Below are 22,502 nucleotides of genomic sequence, written 5' to 3' on the forward strand. Positions count from 1 at the left end.
CTAGTTACAGTGGAGCCAGCCAATTATGAGTTGCTCAGAAATTCATCATTGGTATGTCCAACCACATTTTCCCACATAAAGATTAGTAGAAATATGTGGAAACAGGGCCTATTCCCTCCCCAGCACAATATGTGTTCAGTGAAACAAATTTCAACAAAGTTTTGCCTAGAAGAACAAACTATTTATGTGGGAATCTTTTTGATTCCTGTCTTTTATCCATAATACCTTTTCTGCCAACATTGCAAAAACTGCCCTATTTAGTTAAAACCCATATAGGGACTTTTCTGTTCAAATTTTTATATTCAAACACAGTTCTGAATTCAAACTAAAATCACATGCCACAAGTCTGAATTCATCACTAAGTTAGTGAAATCCCCAAACACCATCTTTAAGTCTTTTCACTGTTGTGGTGACACCTTCCAAGCCTTACTAAAAAGAAAGCTTTTCTTGCAAGAGAGAAATGAAAGGGGCTAAAGTAGATGAAGACTGGTTCTCTAAGGAGAGGGCAGTACTGCTCTTAAAGAAGCTCCTTTCAGATAAGCAGAATCAGATTCCAGTTCAGTTGGTTTTCTGGCTACCCTTACTTTGAACTCTCATATTTAACCCAGCAGGCTTCAAAGTAGGTAAGAAAATGGCCTACCACTTAAAAGCAATTTTTCCTTTTTCAGGAATTCTGGCCTTGGAGAATATCAGCTCTGATATTAGCACATTCCACATCTCCAGGGATTTATGCAACTTTTTTCATTGCTCTATGTCTAATGTCAAACTAGGTTTTCATCTCAGCCAGGAGAAAAATCAGGGGTAAAAATCCTAATCTGCTGAAAATGAAGCCTTATTCCACATAGTTTTATACCATGTAAAAGAAGAAGCACCAAAACTACTATTTCATTCACTCCCATTTACCTAAATTCTACGTACAGGGAGAATTATTAAAAATCATCAATCCCCAATACCAGGTTTCAAAAAAACAACTTTTGTAACAAATACATTTTAGGAAATTCAAATTTAATTTGCTCTATCATGTGAGGTAATACAAAAAGATACTAGATGAGGAAGAGACAATGGTAATAATGAAGAAATTTTGGAAACTTTCTTAATTCCTTTGCTTACTAAATTACAAACACGTTTGTTTCCAAGACTGTTCATAAATTTCTACTTTCTTTGGCCATCAAAAAGCTGACTTGTGAAAAATCTTTTTCTTTTAAACTTTATTTAATTTGACCAGAGAGGGGCAAAGAGAGAGAGATAGTGAGAAAGCAAGCTGCCAGGACCAGGACTCGAACCATAGTCAGCCATGTGGGTGTTCAGCACACTTAACCACCATGCCACCTGCTGGCCCTGACTTGTGAAAAATCTTAACATATATGTTTGCAACTTACTGTTAGGTTCTGTCCTATGAGGCAGTTTCCCAGTCTGGAATTTGAAACATTTCCTCACTTTCCGTGGTTCACATATGTATGATATACCAAAAGTATATCACTAATAGTATTAAATGATGAGCTTATTGTTAGGACATATCTTCTCCAAATATGAGGGAGGTGAGGTTTCCCACTATAGCTGCATTTTGGTTACAATATGACAATCACAGTAGCAACAGCTAACACTCACCTACTTTTACTATAGGCAGACATAGCTCTAAACACTTGACACACACACACACATATATATATATATATATATATATAGGAGAGGTTTTTGCTATAGGGTGCATGTGCTCACCACAAAGAGAGAGACAGAGATACAGAAAGCAAGAAATCACCTCCCAGGGGGAATGGCCACGCCACAATTCCTTCTCCTCCATTCTCCTCTCAGGATCCTGGGCACGCATGCACACACACCCGGCATGAGTTTTAAGCTACCAGGTCCGGGACTCGAACCACAGTTGACTACATGGGAGTCCAGCAACATAGCCATTACACTAACCGCTGGTCCTGACACTTGACATATTTTAAACTCATTTAATCCTCATCAAAACCTGTAAGATATGGGACTAACTGGTAGTGTGGTGGTTAAGGTGATGGACTCCCTCATGGCTGACCATGATTCAAGTCCCAGACCTGGCAGCTTGCTTTCTTACTCTGCCACCCCTAATCTCTCTCTGGTGAGTGCACGTGCCCTTTAGCAAATTAATAATAATGACAACAGCAATAATAATAAATAAAATGAAATAAATAATTCTTTTTTAAAAAGAGACAGTACTATTCTTATTTTAGAATGTAGAGTAGAAAGATTAGTAACTTACCTGAGGTTGCACAGTCAATAAGTGTAAAGGCTGGAATTTGTTCAAAACAAAAAAGTCTGGCTTCAGAGTATGCTCATAGTCATCTGCAATGCTGCTCCTTCTCCATCTTGGTAAGGTGGCACTATCCAGGTGTTTTAAATTCCTCATACTGGGGGTAGGTAGAACATGGCTTCTCAAGGTTTAGATGGGCATATAGGATTACCTGGGAATCTTGTTAATGCAGATTCTGATTCAGAAGGTCTGGAGTGGTGCCTAGGTTCTGCACTTTTAACAAGCCTGGGTGACAGTGATCCTTTAATACATAGACCAAACTTTATAAAGCAGTGAAGAAATAGGTTTTGAGCCTCTAAGTCTCTTGCTGTTTATCTCTATATCAGGCATTTATATGTAGTGTTTATAAGCTGGAGACTTCCCACACTGTAATAATTTTTCATTAACTCTTAACCAGAACATTTCTTGGGGACAGATGCATACCAAATATTGGTTTGCAGGTATTTTCAGTAACTACTTAGCTTTCAGGAATTTAAAACATACATGTAAAGACCATGGGGATAAAACGTGGCTCCAAACATTCACTGTTAGGAACATTCTAAACACCATATGCCACCAACTATAAAAATACCAAAGGATAGTGAACAAATGCTTCTTTATTGTTCATCAACTGGAATCACAGTATATCAATAACTTTGGTCTACAAAAGAAGCTTCTGCTTTAAAATATGTAATTATTCACTCTTAGGCTCTGCTAGAAGAGTGTTCAGGAACTTAGACTATGTAATCTTAAAGACTCTTCTGGTGCCATTAGTGATCTCTTACGCAAACACTGGATATTATCGTCAATGGATGGAGTATTCAGTGAGTGTGCTTCACATTAATTTTAGCCAGTATCTCATGGAAATACAATGTTAACAGCTGCCACACACCTAGCCATATTCTAGGTCTCCCTCTTTGTTCTAGTTAGCTTCCTTCCCACCCCACTGCTGTAAGAGCAACCAAAGAATCGTCTCTTCCATTCCTGCCAGTGATCTCAAATACACAGCTATACATTTTTTTCCCTAGCTGTTAAATGGATGGGATTCCCTTTCTAGTGCATTTCCCCCCAGATTACACAGTAAGGTCATTTCCATTTGAGTTGTACTCACTCCCCAGTCAGTACCAATGCAAATAGCAGAGTTAGGGATGATCACTAAGCTTCCTTTTTACACTAAAAGGAAATAGAATAGCCGGTTTCCAACCCAAATATCTATACTCCCTGAACAACAGTGGAAAGTCATTCTTCATCAAGTCTGACCCAGAATCAAGTGCAGACTCAGACTCCTAGGCCTACAGCCAGTGGCAACTTAACACATTATACAATTGACCTTCAGGGAAATGAGAAATCAGTGCTCTCACCACTGGTGCCAGAAGAAAGCCAACTCATCTCTAAGGCACAAGTAAACTATTCTTAAGGCAGGAAAAGAAACTCAGAGAAAACAGGGAGATGTAATAGAGGTATATAGAGAAAAAATACAGAAATATGGAGGATCTTCAAAAAGTTCTTGGAAAACACATATCACTAAAAAACTGTGCAAGGCTTTTTAAAATCTGTGCACCAAAACAGACTTGTATTTTAATTTTACTTCCCATGAACTTTTTGAAGTCTCCTTGCTCACTATCAAGTAAGTATTAGTTTTTCTAAAGTTCTTAGTGTTTTTACATTTGAGAATATAATGAACAGTGTTTCCTTTCTTATTACCTTGTAAAAATGCAAAGATATACAAGGAAGATTCATTTTTCAAAAAGGCTTGGAGACTTAAAAGGAATTATCTTTGGTAACTTTACTTTGAGCAAGTGATATTAGCAAGTTTATGTAGAAAAGTAAATACTCATGAATACCCTAGTATCAGTTCTCAAATATTTCCTGGGTCAAGAAATGGGAAAGCAGCTCAAAACTAAAGGGTGAAAATGAAAATAAAGGCCCTTATATGGTTCTATACTTAAGATTTGGGAAGCTCAATAAGAACACACAGACACAATAGCTGGAAGAACCTCTGCGTATTATACCCAGGGTGAATGTCCCATCTGTCCCGTCTCACCTATTTGTTCACCATCCTAGTTGCATTCTTGAATTTAAAGTTCATTAAATCCCTAGAATAAATTATTTCACTTAAATGGAAAAATTAAAAGGCTTGTTTACAAAATAGAGAATTATTTTAAATGCTGAAGAAAATTTACTAATGGTAAAAGAGAGCTGGATTATTCCTTAACTAATAACAAGTGCTATGTTTATCACCAAAAGTGATCTACAAGGATACATTTTATAATGTTATATGAATGTATTCTTTAAACATTTAAGCAGCAGAAATATAGGTCAAATCACCGAAAACTTATGTTTGACATATTTATGACCAAAACTTTACAAATCAATTCCTTTAATTTACTTTAACAAATTTCTTCCACTGCTCAACTGGGTTAGCACAAACAGATCTGAATGTTTTCTTGTGTGTTTTTACAAATACTCTACACAAGTCCTTGAGATCATACTTACAGCTTTAGCAAAAATACCCATGATTTCAGGAAACTGGTGTGTGAAAAGGGCTATCATTGCTGTAGAAGAACACAGTCCTGCTGTGAAATGGATAAAAAAAGGAAGATCCTTCTTTGGGTAAACAGAAACATGATGAAAGGCTGCAAGGGAGAAAAGGCAGAGATGATTCTTATTTCAGGATACAGTGCAATACACGTATCAGAATATCGCACTGTATTCCATGAATACGTACAGTTATTATGGGTCAACTATAAACAAAATTTTGAAAGTTAAGAAAAAATAATACCATGTAAACCAATCTTAATATTTTCAAGTGAAATCTATTTTTAAAACCTAAAAAGGAAAAGTAAAATTTTTAAAGAATGAGAAATCTCTGGCCAAGTAAGGTAAAAGAAGGGCATGCATTATTTTTTTTTAGCATCCACAGCAAATCTACATAGTCTGTGCTGGGGTCTTAGAACAGGATGGCATCGTGGGAAAGAACATCGATTATAAAGTCATGCTGAGGTGGTTTTGAAAAAGAGCTTTGTTGTTTATTAGCTGTCTGATCTTGAATAAGTTGCTAAACTCTCTAGAAGTTGCTATGGAGTTGTTATGATGAACATTGTAAGTGCTTAATAAATGTAAGCTGTTATTAATTCTTGTTCTTAGGGAGCTCAAAGACTAGTATAAAGAGACAGATATGTCACTGGAGATTTTCAGAAATATCAGTTAATAATTTATCAAATTATTAATGTGCTCTATATGTGGCATTTTATTGAGCACTGTAAAAAATTGAACTAGAGCCCTAGGAGTCTGGCCAAAATGAAGTCCTTAGTCTTATTTTACCACACTTACTCAGGTATTTTTTATTTTTTAGTGACTGATTATTTCATTACCAATTATATTGAAGTATTTATATTTTATTTGAAATTTGAAAATAATTGAATAGCATTACTGTGCTGAGCCTATTTCAGTGCCTGACACACAGTAGTTGCTCAATAAATGTCTGTTAAACTGGGAGCTATTTAGGAATTTCATTTGTCCAGGAAGTTGACTGCCCAGAACTGGACACTAACCCAGGAACTCCTGATGTAATACCCTACGCTAGTAAGGGATGACTAATTCAGTGCTGAACTATGGCCAGCCATACATTTAACTTTTTTAAACCTAATGATTCACAGAGATTGCACCTAAGCTTCTTTCAACAGCTATTACATTTTATATCTTGAACTATATTCATACCAAAAATCAAACTCATTAAAAATCCAGAAAATTTCCAGAGCCTTGAGCTATTATTAAAGCAAAATCACAACAGAACTGAATTTTTTTACAGTTACAAATATTAGAAACTATAGAGAACATAGTGCTTTCAGCAAATAAAGAACCAGCAGTCCCTTTTGCCTTGTCTCTCAGTCATGAGAGGGTGATTTCTTCTAACAAACCAAAAGAAACAAATTCTGGTATTTGAGAAGACAGGAACACATATTAATTTAATAATCAGCTAACCTGTATAGCATTTTTTGGTTTTTAAGGTGCTTTCATTTATATTAGCTCATTTGATTATTTTTCGATAACCCTAAGAGATAAATAATATTATTCTTGCTTTATAGGGAAGAATACTGCATGATTTTAGTAAGAAAATTTCCCAAAATATGAGATTTTTATACTGTAGGAGAGATATAATTATTTCTTTTTGGATTGCTTTCTGTAGATTCATTTGTCAGTCAATATTTGGCTTATATATCAATATAATGAGTGAATGAATAGTACAGAAACACTCCCTTGGAATAAAAGTTCAAATCTCATCAGTGGCTTGTAGAGAAAAATTTATCAGGAGGCATAAAAGACAACTCAATAGCTATATGAATTAGAGGAATAGTTCAAGTCTGAACTTATAAGATCTATAGGCAAATTCCAGAATGCTATAAGTCATATCAAGGTTGGAGGAGAATTAAAAACAAAAATCTCATAAGTACTCCTGGGTATTAGAACTCCCTATTACTTTATTTATTTATTTTAGAGAGATTTTTGCTATAAAGAATGTGTGCTTGCTAGAGAAACAGAGACAGAAAGTAAGAAATCACTCCCCATGGGAGATGGACACACATCAATCCCTTCTCCTCCATTCTCCTCTCGTGATCTTGGGCATATACACACATGCGTCCAGTGTGAGGTTTTTCTTAAGCCATCGGGTCTGGGACTTGAACCACGGTCAACTACGTGGAAGTCAGCAACATAACCATCTTCTAGTCCCAGAACTCCCTATTACTAAAAATTTGTTCACTCTACCACAGTGAGCGATATAAAAAATATTTAAAGAACTTTCAGTATAATCGAGCCCAACTGCAATGAGAAAGATACATATCCTTCCTGTCTTACCTCCTGGAGTTTGCTATATAGGGCTACAATTAAAAAAGGTTTGCCAAAAAGCAAGTTGTCTCATCTTGTAACTTATGACTCTGACAACATGATAATAACCCTGATTTTATTCATATTACTATGTAAAGTTTGCCTTATATCAGACAACTTTTTTTTTGAGTTTTTTTTATTACATTTTTTTCTTTATTTATTTACCTTCATTCACTGTACATCATTATAGCATACAAAATGAGATTTTTCCATTGAGAATACACTGTATATTGGCTCAATCAAGCACATCAACATATGTGTTATTGTCAACAAATCATTTTCCATTTCTTATTTTCTGTATATTTTGCCTTTTTTCCCATCCTTGATTCCCTATCTCACCCTCTGCCATCTCCCACCCTCCTCCCACACTGTGTCTGGTATCTATTGTTGCTTTCTATGCCTCCCCCATTTTATTGTTTCACTAAATATCTTAATAAATCTAAATATTTTCAATAGCAAGCACAGCTGATATGTACATATCCATGAACACAAGTCTGACTTTAGGCATAAACCTCAGTGAATAGAATAAATATACTATAAAGTAGCACCTAACTAGGGCTATATAGCTTATAACTGCAGTCATCAAATAAGTATTTTTAATGCTTTTTTTCTTCTGAATTTTTTTTTTATCAATTTACATTCATTCCCTGAGCATCATCACAACATTCTAAATGTGGTTTCCCATCTAGAATATACTGCATAGTGGCTTAATAATGCATGTTATCATCCATAATATTCCATTTCTACTTTCATATATATGTTTTTTACCCCATGTCTAGCCCTCTGCCCTATTCCACTCTCTTATTACACTATTTCTGCTGTCTACCATTGTCTTCAATCCCTTTTCCCCCAACATTTCGTTGATCACACAATATCATAAGTAATCTAACTACTTTCAATAGCAAGATCAGCCGATGGTTTCAAGAAAAGCAGTTTTGAACTGGTAAGGATATTTCTTTGAAACTTAAAGCCTAGAAACAGGTTAGTATTCTGTTCAAATAGTAGGAACATGAGTCTATCAGACAACTTTTGTAAAGGTTTACAGAGAAGCATTCTTTTAGGCTAATGTATTAGCCTAATATAATTCACTCTTGCATATTGAAGTTCCATAATTAAATATCCATTCCTTTGCCTTAAACATCCTTGTTCCTCTTAAAGTGGAGAAAAAGGAAAAAAAAGAACAACCTGCTATCATCATCACTCTAAGAAGGAAAATAGAATTTCTCTCTTTGATTCACTGTCAAAGTCAGTGGATTCTTCTCAGGAATTACCTTACCTAATATCTCAGATCCTTATCCTCACTTGGAAATTTCTTCCTCCTTTTAGTTTCTAGAATATCTAGTTCTGGTTCTTGTCTTATCTTTCTGACCATTCTCACTAAATCAACTCTTTACCTGCCACTCATTTTTAAGTATTTTTGTGCCCCTATGATTTCACCTTTTCCTTTTATTTTACACTGTTCCCCTGAGTGATCTCACTCATGCCTAGGACTTCTTTTGCTACCTTGAAAATGAAGATCCCACGTCTGTTTTGTGAGACAGAGTCAGAAAGAGGAATCAGGACCTCTGGCAATTTCGTTTACACAACCCAATCCTGTCCCTAGCACACAGCTGACTGGACCAGGAATGAACACCTTGATAAATCTAAATCCCTCTTCAGGAAGTTTTACAAGTGAGTTGGAGATATTCTCTTTCTGTACTGTTTACCTGAACTGATGACATGTAAACACAGAGTTGTATATGATCCCCTACAACCAGAGATCATACAAAGAGAAAAGGGGCTGGGGAAAGGAAAAAAGAAAGTGAGAGCAAGGAAACTGAAAAAGGCAGCTAGAGACAGAGAGTGTCATGTCACCAGTTTTACTTCTTCCTTTCCAATATTAATTTATTTTGTTTCTTTTTCTTACCTGATTATACAGGCTAGAACCTCTAATATGTTGAATAAAAGTGGTAAGAACAGACATCTTTGCCTCCTGACCTTAGGGGGAAATCATTCGGTCTTTCACCATTAAGTATGACGTTAACTGTGTTTTTGTAGATATTATCAGATTGAGAAAGTTCCTTCTATGTGTAGCTCGTTGAGAGTTCTTTTGTTTGTTTGTTTTTTAAGGTTTTTTGCCATAGGATGTGTGTGCTTGCTGAACAGAGACAGAGAGAGTGAGAGGAAAAGTGAGAAATCACTCCCTGGGGGGATGGCCACCCTGCAATCCCTTCTCCTCCATTCTTCTCCTGGGATCTTGGGCAAGCATGCATATGTGCCCAGCATGAGATTCAAGCCACTGAAACTCAAACCAAGGTTGGTCATGCGGGAGCCCAGTGCCTTAACCAATAAACTACCTGCTGGCCCTTTATTGAGAGTTTTTACCATGAATAGGTATTGAGTCTTGTCAAATGCTTTTTCTACATCTGCTGTCCTTTATTCCATTAACATGATGCATTATATTTTTTAGATGTTAAGCCAACCTTGCATTTGTGATATAAACTCCACTAGGTCACACAGTATGTAGTACTTTTTGGATATCGCTAGATTCAGTTTGCTAATATTCTGCTTAAGATGTTTCTGTCTGGGACGAGAAGATGGCATAATGGTTATATCACTGGATTCCCACACAGTTGACTGCAGTTCAAGTCCTGGACCTGGTAGCTTGAAACTCATACTGGGTGTGTGTGCGTGCATGCCCTAAATCCCAAAAGAAGAGAGGAGAAGGGATTGCAGCATGGCCATTCCCCTAAGGTGTGATTTCTTACTTCCTATCTCTCTGTCTTCCTGGTGAGCACATGTGTCCTGTAGCACAAATCTCTCAAAAAAAAAAAAAAAAAAGTTGTTTCAGTCTGTTTTCATGAGGACTATTACCTTATAATTTTCTTTTCTGGTAATATCTTTGTCTGGTTTTGACATCAGAGTAACACTAATCTTACCAAATTAGCTCGGGAGTGTTCCTCCTCTATTTTCTAAGAGTTTACAAAAGATTAGAATCATTTCTTTTTTAAATGTAAAATGACTACTCTTTTTTTTAATATCTTCAGTCTTGTGTCCTTCACTGTATCTAGTGCAGGGTTCTGCATAATAAATGAGTTATCTAACTATTAGGTTGTCAGAAAAGTCATGACATATTTTTTTCTAAGAAAAAAATTCTACATGACTTCTTTTTTTTATTTTTTTTGAGAGGTTTTCGCCAGAAAGACAGAGAGAGACAGAGAGATAGAAAGCGAGAAATCACCCCCTAGGGGGGATGGCCATGCCACAATCCCTTCTCCTCCATTTTCCTCTCGGGATCTTGGGCACACACGCACATGTGCCCAACGTGAGTTTAAGCCACCAGGTCTGGGACTCGAACTATGGTCGACTACATGGGAGTCCAGCGACAGCCATTACGCCAACTGCTGGCCTCAACATGACTTTTTTGACAACCCAATATATCCCAGAAATGGCTAAGATAGTATGTATGTATGTATGTATGTATGTATTTGCTAGAGGGTATATGTACCCACCAGATAAAAAGCGAGAAAGCACACCTGCCCTCCCCGCATGGGGCATGGTCAAGTCACAATCTCTTCTCCATCTCTCCCTCCTTTCAGGATTTTGGACATACAATGCACACGTACCTAGCATGTTTTTTCAAGTCTCCAGGTCCAAGACTGGAACTGCATTGTTGGTCGTGTGGGATCCAGTCACCTTAACCACCTTAAGTCACATGCTGGCCCTGACAGTATTTTTAAGGTGTCTCTCTTTTTATTTTTTCCCTCATTAAACTTTGTTTTCATGGGTTTAAAAATTCTGTGATAGATTTTTGGCCAAGTTGTTTCCATTAAAAAGTACTAATTTTAGAAACTAATAACTAGGGAACCAGCAGTTAGAGTAATGGCTATGTCGCTGGACTCCCACGTAGTCGACCGTGGTTTGCGTCTCGGACCCGGTAGCTTACAACTCATGCCGGGGGCGTGTGCATGCGTGCCCAAGATCCTGAGAGAGAATGGGAGAAGGGATTGCGGTGTGACCATCCCCCCGGGGGGTGATTTCTCGCTTTCTGTCTCTATGTCTCTCTCTGTCTGTCTGGTGAGCGCACGCACCCTATAGTGAAAACCTCTCCAAAAAAAAAAAAGAAAAAAAAAGAAACTAATAACTTAAAACTACCACACACACACACACACACAGGGAAAAAAAAAAAAAAAAACACAAAATGGTCCACAAAACATTTTCTTTTCATTCTGAAGGGTTTTATGATGCATTGTTATCATTAATCAGTCTTTTATTATTAAACTTAAATGGCCAATTAAGACAAACAGTTCTGAGACTGTTCTTCCAGCACTGATTAAGACTAGGATGGCAGGAATTAGGGATATTCATTCAGCCTTCTGAGCTATCTGGGCAGACGTGGTGACCTTGCCAGCTCCAGCAGCCTTCTTGTCCACAGCTTTGATGATACCCACGGCAACTATCTGTCTCATGTCACGAACAGAAAAATGACCCAGAGAAGGATAGTCAGAGATGCTCTCAGAGATGCTCTCAACACACATGGGCTTGCAAGAACCATATAAACAATGGCAGCATCACTGGATTTCAAGAATTTAGGGCCATGGGACCAGCAGATGGCATAGTGGTTACTCCTACCTAATTGACTGTGGTTTGAATCCCAGATCTGGTAGCTTAAAACTCACACTGGGCGCAGATGCGTGTGTGACCAATACACTGAGAAGAGAATGGAGAAGAGATTGCAGTGTGGCCATCCCTCCTGGAGGGTTATTTCTCGCCTTCTGTCTCTCTCTGTCTCTCTGGTGAGTACATGTACCCTACAGCAAAAACCTCTCCTTAAAAAGAAAAAAAGAATTTAGAGCTATTTTCAAGCTTTTTACCAGAATGGCAATCAATCTTTTCCTTCAGCTCAATAAATCTGCAAGCAAGATGAGCTGTGTGACAATCCAGTATAGGGGCATAGCCAGCACTGATTTGGCCTGGATGGTTCAGAATAATCACCTGAGTACTGAAGCTAGCTGTTTCCATTGGTGGGTTGTTATTGCTGTCACCAGCAACATTGCCATGCTGAACATCTTTGACAGACATGTTCTTGACCTTGAAGCCCACATTGTCCCCAGGAAAAGCTTCACTCAAAGCTTCATGGTGCTTTTCAACATACTTTACTTCAGTTATCACACTGACTGGTACAAAGGTGACCACCATACCAGGTTTGAACACACGAGTCTCCACTTGACCCACAGGAAGTGCCAATACCTCCAATTTTCTACACAGCCTGGAGGGGTAGATTCAGTTGGATGAGTTGGTAGTAAGATGCAATCTAGAACTTCAAGCAGTGTAGTTCCACTGGCATTGTCCTCTTTAAGGGCAACTTCCCATCCTTTGAACCATGGCATATTAACATTTAACTCCAGCTAGCTTACTGTCATCATTTCAAACAGAAGTTGGCACAAATGCTACTGTGTTGGGACTGTAGCTAATTTTCTTAACATAGGTGCTGACTTCCTTAACAATTTCCTCATATTTTTTCTGACTGTAGGGTGGCGAGGTAGGATCCATTTTGTTAACACCAATGGTTAGTTGTTTCACAACCAGTGTGTAAGCCAGAAGGGCATGCTCATGTACCTGCCTGTCCTTGTTATGTTTTTGACATGGTCTCTGGGTCCTGGGACATCAGTGATAGTCACATAATACTTGTTGGTCTCAAATTTCTACAGAAAGATATCAATGGTGATATCATGCTCATATTCAGCTTTGTTTATCTAAAACCTAGGCAGACTTGAAGGAGCCCTTTCCCATCTCAGCATCCTCTGCAAATTTTTCGATGGTTCTTTTGTTGATCCTACCACATTTGTAGATCAAATGGCCAGTAGTGGTAGACTTGCCAGAATCTGTGGGTCCAATGACAATGATGTTGATGTGAGTCTACTCCTTTTCCATTTTGGCTTTGATTTAGTGGTGGTTTTTATGATACCTGTGTTCTGGTGGCAAATCTATTGCAAAAAAACAGTGTCCCAAATTTCAACCAAAGGCATTTTGTATTCTCCATAAAATGGAAAACAATCTAACTTACTCCTTTTTAAAAAAGAGATTTATTTAATTTTACTGGTTATTATTCTTAATTTTAATTTATTATAGGGCACATAATGTGCTCACTAGAGAAAGACAGAGAGAGAGAGAAGGAAAGTGAGAAACCAAGCTGCCAAGTCTGGGACTTTAACTGTAGTCAGCCACATTGGAGTCTAGCACCTTAACTACCTCGCCACTTTTTTGGAGAGGTTTTTGCTGTAGGGCACTTGCACTCACCAGAAAGACAGAGAGAGACAGAGAGACAAAGAGCAAGAAATCACTCCCCCATGGGGATGTCCACATCACAATCCCTTCTCCTCCATTCTCCTCTTGGGATATTGGGGGCACACACACACACACACACACACACACACGTGCCCGGTGTGAGTTTAAGTCACAGGGTCTGGGACTCAAACCACGGTCGACTACATAGGAGTCCAGGGACATAGCCGTACGCCATCTGCTGGTCCTGAACAATTACTCTCAAGTTTAGGAAAAATAAAATATTTACTTACTCGGTAATAGTTCTCTATCAGCAGTCTCTGTGCAACTGGGATAAGGATAAAATAGATGTCCTTTCTCTAATGGGTATGGAATCATTCTAAAAGCTGAGGGAAAAAAAAACCCACATATGTTGTCATTCCATTCTTTCTGATTTACCATCCTATACTACAGATCAGAGCTATTTTAGAGACATATTTTTATGAAATTTTCACATAGTATTTTATTTTGTTTTTTAGAGAAACATTTTAGATGTAACCAACAAAGTTCACAAATGAATTAAAAAGGGGAAGAACAATATGTATTTAGAGAATAGTGAACAGTCTAATCTGGCTGGAGGAAAACTAAAGGGAGCAATAGATAATATGACTGAGTCCTTCTTTACCTCAGTCTCCTCATTACAAACACAATGGACTTAACTCTACAAGTCAGAATTGCACTTTGCACAGAAATCTTTATAAGATTGTAATGTGTATCATTGAGGCCATAACTGTTGAGAGCCTACAAAAGTTCTCAATGGCTCCTAAGGTGACATGTGAGGTTCACCAAAGCTTTCTAGCAGCAGAGTTTAATCAAGATGAGGGGGTCACCAAAGCACAGCCCTTTGGCCAGATCTGGCCCACTATACTTTCATAAATAAAACTTTAGTGGAACACAACCATGCTATTCATTAATGTACTATCTAAGGCTGCTTTCATACTAGAAGAATTAAGTAGCTGTAACAAAAACAGTATGGCCTACAAGCCTAAAATACTTACTATCCAGGCCTTACAATATAAACTGTCACCAACTCTTGAGGATTTATTAAAAAAAAGAAATCCTTGGGGCCGGCAGGTGGTGTGGTGTTAGGGGCACTGGACTCCCACATGGCCAACCACGGTATGAGTCCCAGACCTGGCAGCTTGCTTTCTCACTCTCTCTCTGTCCCTCTCTGGTCAAATTAATATGAAATAAATTAATAAATAAGTTAAATAAAATAATTCTTTAAAAAAATCCTTATGGAGTTTCTCCACTAGCTAAATACACATCAAGATTATGATAAAGTTTTTGTTTCTTCTTTAGTGGTTAGCTCTATAAATTTTTATCAAAATATAAGTTTTGTTTTACCACAATAAAAAGCAGTTATTTATCCAAAGTCATAGAACAAGTCAGTGAGAACACTAAGAAATCATTTATCAAGATTCATGGAATACCGTATAAATCATGTACTTATTGAAAATGTCCTATGTACCAAGGAGAATACCAGTCAGTAAAGACACATACAAGATGAATGAGAGAGATTGCCTCACTCTGAGAATGTACAGACTACTAAAAAAAAGTAAAGGAATTCTAATTAGTCAAATGCTCTCAGTTCCCAAACTATATAGTCCCAGTTTTATAATTTACATTGTCAGTATCAAGCATAGTGTCTAGCCCTTAGTAAATGGTTAGTGAAGGAGTTCTCACATTTTCTTGGGTCAAGGACCACACTGCTCTTCATGTCTCAATACTTTTTTTTTCTTGGAGAGGATTTTTTTTGCTATAGGGCGCGTGTGCTTGCCAGACAGACAGAGAGATACAGAGAGACAGAAAGCGAAAAATCACCCCCCAGGGGGGATGGCCACGCCGCAATCCCGTCTCCTCCGTTCTCCTCTTGGGATCTTGGGCATGCACACACATGTGCTCGGCATGAGTTTTAAGCCACCGGGTCCGGGACACAAACCGTGGTCGACTACATGGGAGTCTAGCGACATAGCCATTATGCTAACTGCTGGTTCCAATACTTTTTTATAATACCTTATGCTGAAATAAATATCTAACAATTTCACTTATTAAGTAGCATATCCATACAACTTTAAAAGTTTATAGTTTAAAAGTTTAAGTTCTGATGACTAAGCAGCAATTTAAAAAGAGATACACAAGATTTTCTTAATTCATTTTTAAATAACCATTGTTTCTTACTAATGGTATGTATATAGGAACCTACTGGCTCCTTCTCAAACTTTGAAATCAGATTAGACATCTTCAACCTCACTGCCTATTTCACACTGATTTCTGGTTGTACTTCTTTTAATCCCAGCAACGGATAGAAACCCAGCTTTGCAAAGATATGACAACATTGAAAGAGAGAGTGACTTAATATTGAAACTGTGAACTATTTGGAGCTAATATATAGTTTCAGTGGTATCTAAAGGATGTTAAGTGTGTTTCGTTGAAACTTATATTCCATGGCACTCTTGTGAACTGCTGCAATGTCCCAAGGCACCTCAGTACAAAGTTTGGGAACTGAACAAATCAGTAAGTTTCAATGAATGAGTACTGAATTTGTCTTTCCATTTTTATGGATAGGTTGATTGAATTACATGAGTCCAACTGATAAAACATTTTGATTAGGGGGCCAGCAGATGGTATGGTGGTTAAGGTGCCGGACTCCCACGTGACCAAATGCAGTTCAATTCCAGAGCCCACTGGCTTGAAAATTATGCCAGGTGCATGTGCATACGTGCCCAAGATCCCAGGAGGAGAATGGAGGAGAAGGGATTATGGTGTGGACATCTCCCATGGGGGATGACTTCTCATTTTTCCTCTCACTGTCTTTCTCTCTGGTAAGGGCACACACCTTATGGCAAAAACCTTTAAAAAATTTTGGTTAACTTTCTTCACTTTCTTAGTGGTTATAACAAGTTAAAAATAAAAGATTTGGTAGTTTAAAATGGTCCAATTTATTCTCCAAAGAAGATATATAAATGGCCAAAAAATACATGAAAAAATACTCAACATCACTAATCACTAAGGAAATGCAAATCAAAACCACAATGAGATTCTACTTCACACTCATTAGGATGATTATTATTATAAAACCAAACCAAACCAAAAAAAAAAAAGAAACACACACCACAAAACCTAAGAAGTACAAGTGTTGGCAAGGATATAGAAAAATTGAAATTCTTGTTATATTGCTGGTAAGAATAGAAAACGGTCGAGCTGCTGTGAAAACCAGTACAATGATACTCAAAGAATTAAACATTGAATTTTATGATCCCTCAATTCTACTTCTGGGTAAAATATCCAAAAGAATTGAAAATAGTAACTTGAACAGATATTTGTATACTCATGTTCATAGCAACAGTATTCATAATAGTTAAAAGGTGAATACAGCCCAAATGTTCACTGATGAATGAATAAACAAAATGTGATATATACATATAATTAAATAACATTCGGCCTTAAAAAGAGTAAACTTCTAACACATACTACTTATGAATAAGCTCTGAAGATACTATGCTAAATGAAATAAGCCAGACATAAAAGGATAAATATTGTATGGTTCTACTATGACTACTTAGAGTAGTCATATTGACAGAAAGTAAAATGGTGGTTGCTAAGGGCTAGAGAGAATAGGAATGGAGAATTATTATTTAACAGATACAGAATTTCATTTTGGTATAATGAAAAGTTCTGGATATGAATGGTGTCGATGGTTGTCCAACACTGTGAAGGATAATAATCCCACTGAAGTGTACATTTGAAAATGGTTAACACAGGGCCAACCATGTGGCATGATGTTTAAAGTATTGGATCTCACATGGCTGACTCTACATTCAAGTCCCAGACCCAGAAACTTAAAAACATACCAGGCATGCCTGTGTGCATGCCCAAAATCCCAAGAGAAGACTGGAGGAGAAGGAATTCTGACTGGCCATCCCCACTCAGGGGGTGATTTCTCACTGTCTCTCTCTAATCTCTCTTTCTCTTTTTCTCCCTTTCTCTCTCTGTCTCTCTCAGGCAAGTACGCATGCCCTATAGCAAAAATATTTTTTAAAAAGGTTAACACAGTAAATTTCATGCTATATTTTATCATAATAAGAGAATAGAATTGATATTAGTTATAAAGGAAATAATTTCATGTCATGCACATCTGAAAAGCATGTGAAAAGGAAAACCAGATCAATTTAAAAATATTAGGCTAGCTCTATCATATTACAAAGGTTATAAACCAAAGAGCATAAATTTCCTTCTTGTTTCCTTGCAAATATATAACTTAAAGGAACGTATGACAGAACACCACAACAATTTCTCATTCTGGTTTTCCTAATGCAACATCAGTATAATATCAGGAATTTCTTCTACCAATAAACTAAATATATCACTATGAAGTTCACTTTGAAACCAGTCTGAACAACAAATCCTCACAGAAACTCAGACAATCTCATTAAAAAAGACTGCCTGTGAGTTCATTGACTAGTCAGAGAGATTAGTGTTATATTTTTAAAAGAATACTTACTGCCTTCCCATGTACACTGTAGCAGATTAAGAGCCCCTTCTATTCTCTTCCAGTGCTGAAGATGAAAGAAAGCATAGGCAATTGCTTCACTATCACCCCGTTTTAGAATGTGTTCTGGAGGTAAAATTAAACTTTTCATCTCTAGTAAATACTAGAAAGATAACACACACAGAAAAAAGAAAAATTAAATTGTGTTCAATTCAAACACCCATAAAACATAGCTCTAAAACATCAAATTGATTAAAAAATAAAAAACACACATACATTAAACTAAGTTGAAATGACATGAAGGTCCTATTAATAATGTGTGTATAAATTGCTTATATGTATAAATTCCAAAAGTCAGAATATTTTTCCTGTAGGTAAAAATAAGGTCGCATAATGGTTCACAGTGTGACCTCTCTAAACATAAAATAATTCAAACTGAGGAAATAATACAAAAATATTTACCTTCAAAAATAATTAAATGTGAAAATTATAAAATACAATTTTGAAACAATACTTTGTGGTAACATTCTTTTCTCTCTTACTTCCATTTTAATGGTGGAAAACTCCAATTGAATGAATATTTATGGATCCCAAAGCACCATGCCTATTAGGGAATAGCAAAAACATCCTATCTGTTTTCTGGAGCTTCATAATGTAATGGGAAATCATTTAACTACACTGTGGTGAGGGCTTTAGAGGAATAAAAAATGTATACAGGAATATAGATAAGAGATTTTTTTATTTAGTTTTTTTTATAATAGCTTTGTTGAGATATAATTCACGTACTTTAGCATTCACCAATTTAAAGTATACAGTTCAATGGTTTTTAGTATATTTACACATATGTGCAACTAGCACAATTTTAGAACATTTGGATCACCTCAAAAGAGAAGCCCATACCCTATAGTTATCTCCCCTAATTCTCCACTCATTCTAAGCAACCACTACACTATTTTTTGTTTCTACAGATTTGCCTGTTCCAGACATCTAACATAAATGGAATCATAGAATATGCTGTCTTTTAAGACTGGTTTCTTTTATTTAGTGTAATGTTTTCAAGGTTCATACAGTTTACAGCATGCATTAATACTTCATTCCTTTGTATGGATATCTTGTTTATCCATTCATCAGTTGACAGACATTTAATTGTTGTTGCCTTTTGGCTATTATAAATAATGCTACTGTAAACATTGGTATACTGGGACCAGCAGTTGGCATAATGACTATGTCGCTGGACTCCCATGTAGTCAACCGTGGTTCGAGTCCCAGACCCGGTGGCTTAAACTCACACTGGGTGAGTGTGCATGCATGCCCAAAAACCCAGAGGAGAATGAGGAAAAGGGATTGCGGCATGGCCATCCCCCCTGGGGGGCAATTTCTCCAATTTCTCCCTTTCTGTTTCTCTGTCTCTCTCTGTCTTTCTGGTGGGTGCAGGCGCCCTATAGCAAAAACCTCTCCTCCAGAAAACAAAACAAAACACTGGTGTACCAATATTTGGTGTGAACATATATTTTCATTTTACTTGGGTAAATACCTTGGAGTAGAACTGCTGGGTCATGTGAAAACTCTAATTTGGGGGTATTATAACTTAGGGGTTAGAAATAAACCACTTGATGAAATTTGAGCTGATATTTAAAGATGGGTAGAATGTGTAGAGCAGACTGGGGTGTGAAGAGTGGAGAACAGGAGGACTTAGTCAAAGCGTAAGGCCATCTTGAACAAAGACACTGAGCCAAGAGCTCCCAGAGCAAAATGCATTGAAGGAATCAGTGAACGTGCCTGTTAAAGAAGTTATAGTCTATCAATTCTTCTTCATATATAAAACTAAATTCTATTATAAATGCTGAAAGAAAATACTCATCCTAAAATTATAATCCATAAAAAAGGCAATGCTAATCAGTTTTTGCTAATCAGTTACTGCTAATCAAATGTACTAATTTCATGAAGACACGAAATTAACCACTTGTACAATACGTCATCTTTACTATTAAAGTAGTCAATTTAGAACAAAATCTTTTAAAAATATCTATTTAGCTAAGTATATCCTCCAAGGAGGCCAGAATATTCTTCATCTTCTAGAATAGGTTTGAAACAATTTTTTCGGTTCTAAACAGTTTGATATCACAAGGTCTAAATCACATTAAATTCTGTTATAAAATACAAAAAGAGAAATATCCCAAGGGCATCTCAGAAGATATATTCTCACATTTCAAATTCTGATTTCTCAAGATGCTATACAAACTAATGAGATAATATAAATTAAAGAGTTGAAGTTGTGAAACACTTTGTAAAATTGCCATAAATACTAAGACTCCAGGAAGAATCTTAAAAGCAACAACAACAAAAAAAGCCCCAGTGGTTTCAAAATATAAGTCTTGGGGCCAACAGGTGGTATGTGGTGGTTGGGGCTCTGAACTCCCATATGGCTGACTGTGGTTCGAGTACTGAACCTGGTGGCTTGCTTTCTCACTTTCCTCCCTTCCCCCACAGGGAACATGTGCCCTGTAGCAAATTAAAAAATAATAAGAATAAATAAATAATTCTTTTTTAAAAAAGTAAGCCTTAGGTTATTAATCAATAGGTATGCATTCATCATATTAAAACAATTTTTCTTCTTTATGAAATGTGCCTTTCCAACAATTACTGACAATTACTGCCCATCTTTAATCTGGCTCTGTCCTCAAAGTGTAAGAATGCAGTCTACTCATCGATTTATTTTAGCAGATGTCACAAACTATGAGATTATTTACTAATCCAGTTTGGGGACTTAACATTTCCCATTCAGTTTCTTAAAGGAATGCAGCAGAGGTTGTGTCCTGGTCAAGCAAAGCCCATTTGCTGCCTGGTTGGGTTCTCTCCCCTTACTGCCTTGGGCCTATATTCAGGAGGGTAATATTCTTTCTAATCCTCTCTAATCCTTGCCCATTTTTTTAAAACACAGTAAAAGATCACTCGCACCAGGCAGCTGTGGGAAAATGGACTCAAATAGCTGACCTCTGACCTGACTCCTTATGCTCTTTGCAAGTGCACTAAGAGCTTCTTCAGTAGGAAGCAAAGAAAATGTGGCCATCGTAGTGGAATCACCATCATAAGAAGAGTCATTTTCAGAAAAAAATTATTTAGTACTTAAACCAGGTCTTATTAAAATTCTGCTTCATTTTACAGATAAAGGAGACAAAATGTCCCATATCATTTTCAGTAAGTTTTAGAAGTCAGAAGCTTTAAAACTAAACCCCAAAATGGAGGTATTTAGTATATTGGTAACTACTTAGGAAATGTAAACAAAGATCCTCAGTTAACAATTATTCATAAAACTTAAAGAAAATATCAATTTATATGTCAGAAAGTGCTTTTTTTGAATAGCATTTATATACCTGTATTTTTATAGTTTACTAACCTAAGTGATGACTCAGGTAGTAAATAATATATATGGCACACTTATTAGGAAATGATACTTCAGACTTTATATTAAAAATCATTGCTATTTTTAAAAAGTTTTACATAAATATTGTGAATTTAATAATTTTTAAAAAATCTTCCATATGCTACTTTATTTTTTATTATCATCTTCTACCTATCAGCAAATGTCCTTTCCAATTTCACTTTAAAACAAAGCAATCTTTTGGTTTTTAATTAGACACTGAAATAAATTTTTTAAAAGAATTATTTAATTTTTTGTCATTATTTTTTTTTTTTGAAGTTGACCAGAGAGAGACAGAGAAAGAGAAGGAAAGTGAGAAAGCAAGCTGTCAGATCCAAAACTCAAACCGAAGTATATGTATGTGTGTGTGTGTGCATATGTGTGTTTATATATATATATCGTTGAGGTAGAGAGGAAAAAGACATTATTATCTCTACTTGGGAAGACTGGAAAAGACTCCTTTATAAAGGAGACAACTGATAAGCAAGTTCTTGGAGAATAAGTAACAACTTGCCTGGTGCAGAAGAGACTGAACATATGTCCAAGGGGAGTAAAGAATTCAGATAACTGTGACACTGGAGACAAGGAGCACGAAAGAAGTGGCAAGGAGTTGGGAGTCTAATATTGCACCTAGACTGTAAAGGGTTCCCATGGGGGGGGCAGGGGTAGAAAGGAGTCTTGAAAATGTTCATGGAAAACGCATATTAAATACTGTATATGGGAACCAGCAGATGGGGTAATGGTTACATCACTGGGAGCCCATGTAGTCGATCAGGGTTCAAGTTCTCGACCCAGTGGCTTAAAAGTCAAGCCCGGCACATGTGCATGCATGTCCAAGATCCTGAGAGGAGAATGGAGAAGAGATTGTGGCATGGCCATCCCCCCATGGGGTGATTTCTTGTTTTCTGTCTATCTGTCTCTCCAGTGAGCACACACACCCTATAGCAAAAATTTCTTAAAAACAAAAACCCTGTGTATGGGGGCCAACAGGGAGTGTGGTGGTTAAGATGCACAGAGAATCCCATGTAGCTGACTCTGCGGTTTGAATCCTGGACCTGGCAGCTTGAAAAACATACCAGGCATATGTGCGTGTATGCTCAAAATCCCAAGAGGAGAAAGGGATTGAG

General features: G+C 36.9%; 1 protein-coding gene across 9 annotated transcripts in view; it reads right to left on the bottom strand.

The window, feature by feature from the left end:
* Positions 1 to 2,853: 2,853 nt before the first annotated feature.
* The window catches only part of ST7L (suppression of tumorigenicity 7 like), a 79,635-nt gene continuing 59,986 nt past the window's right edge, over positions 2,854 to 22,502 (bottom strand). For 2 of the 9 annotated variants that reach the window (XM_027772308.1, XM_027772309.1), the window contains exons 12-14: positions 17,967 to 18,117; positions 13,717 to 13,809; positions 2,854 to 4,908 (exon numbers count right to left, since the gene is read on the bottom strand). In XM_027772308.1, the coding sequence (XP_027628109.1) occupies positions 4,730 to 4,908; positions 13,717 to 13,809; positions 17,967 to 18,117 (423 nt within the window). In that variant the 3' untranslated portion in view covers positions 2,854 to 4,729. The other 7 variants (XM_027772307.1, XM_027772306.1, XM_027772304.1 and 4 more) reach the window with 7 other exon arrangements.

Source organism: Tupaia chinensis, unplaced genomic scaffold (assembly GCF_000334495.1).
Source record: "Tupaia chinensis unplaced genomic scaffold, TupChi_1.0 Scaffold000270_2, whole genome shotgun sequence".
NCBI lineage: Eukaryota > Metazoa > Chordata > Mammalia > Scandentia > Tupaiidae > Tupaia > Tupaia belangeri.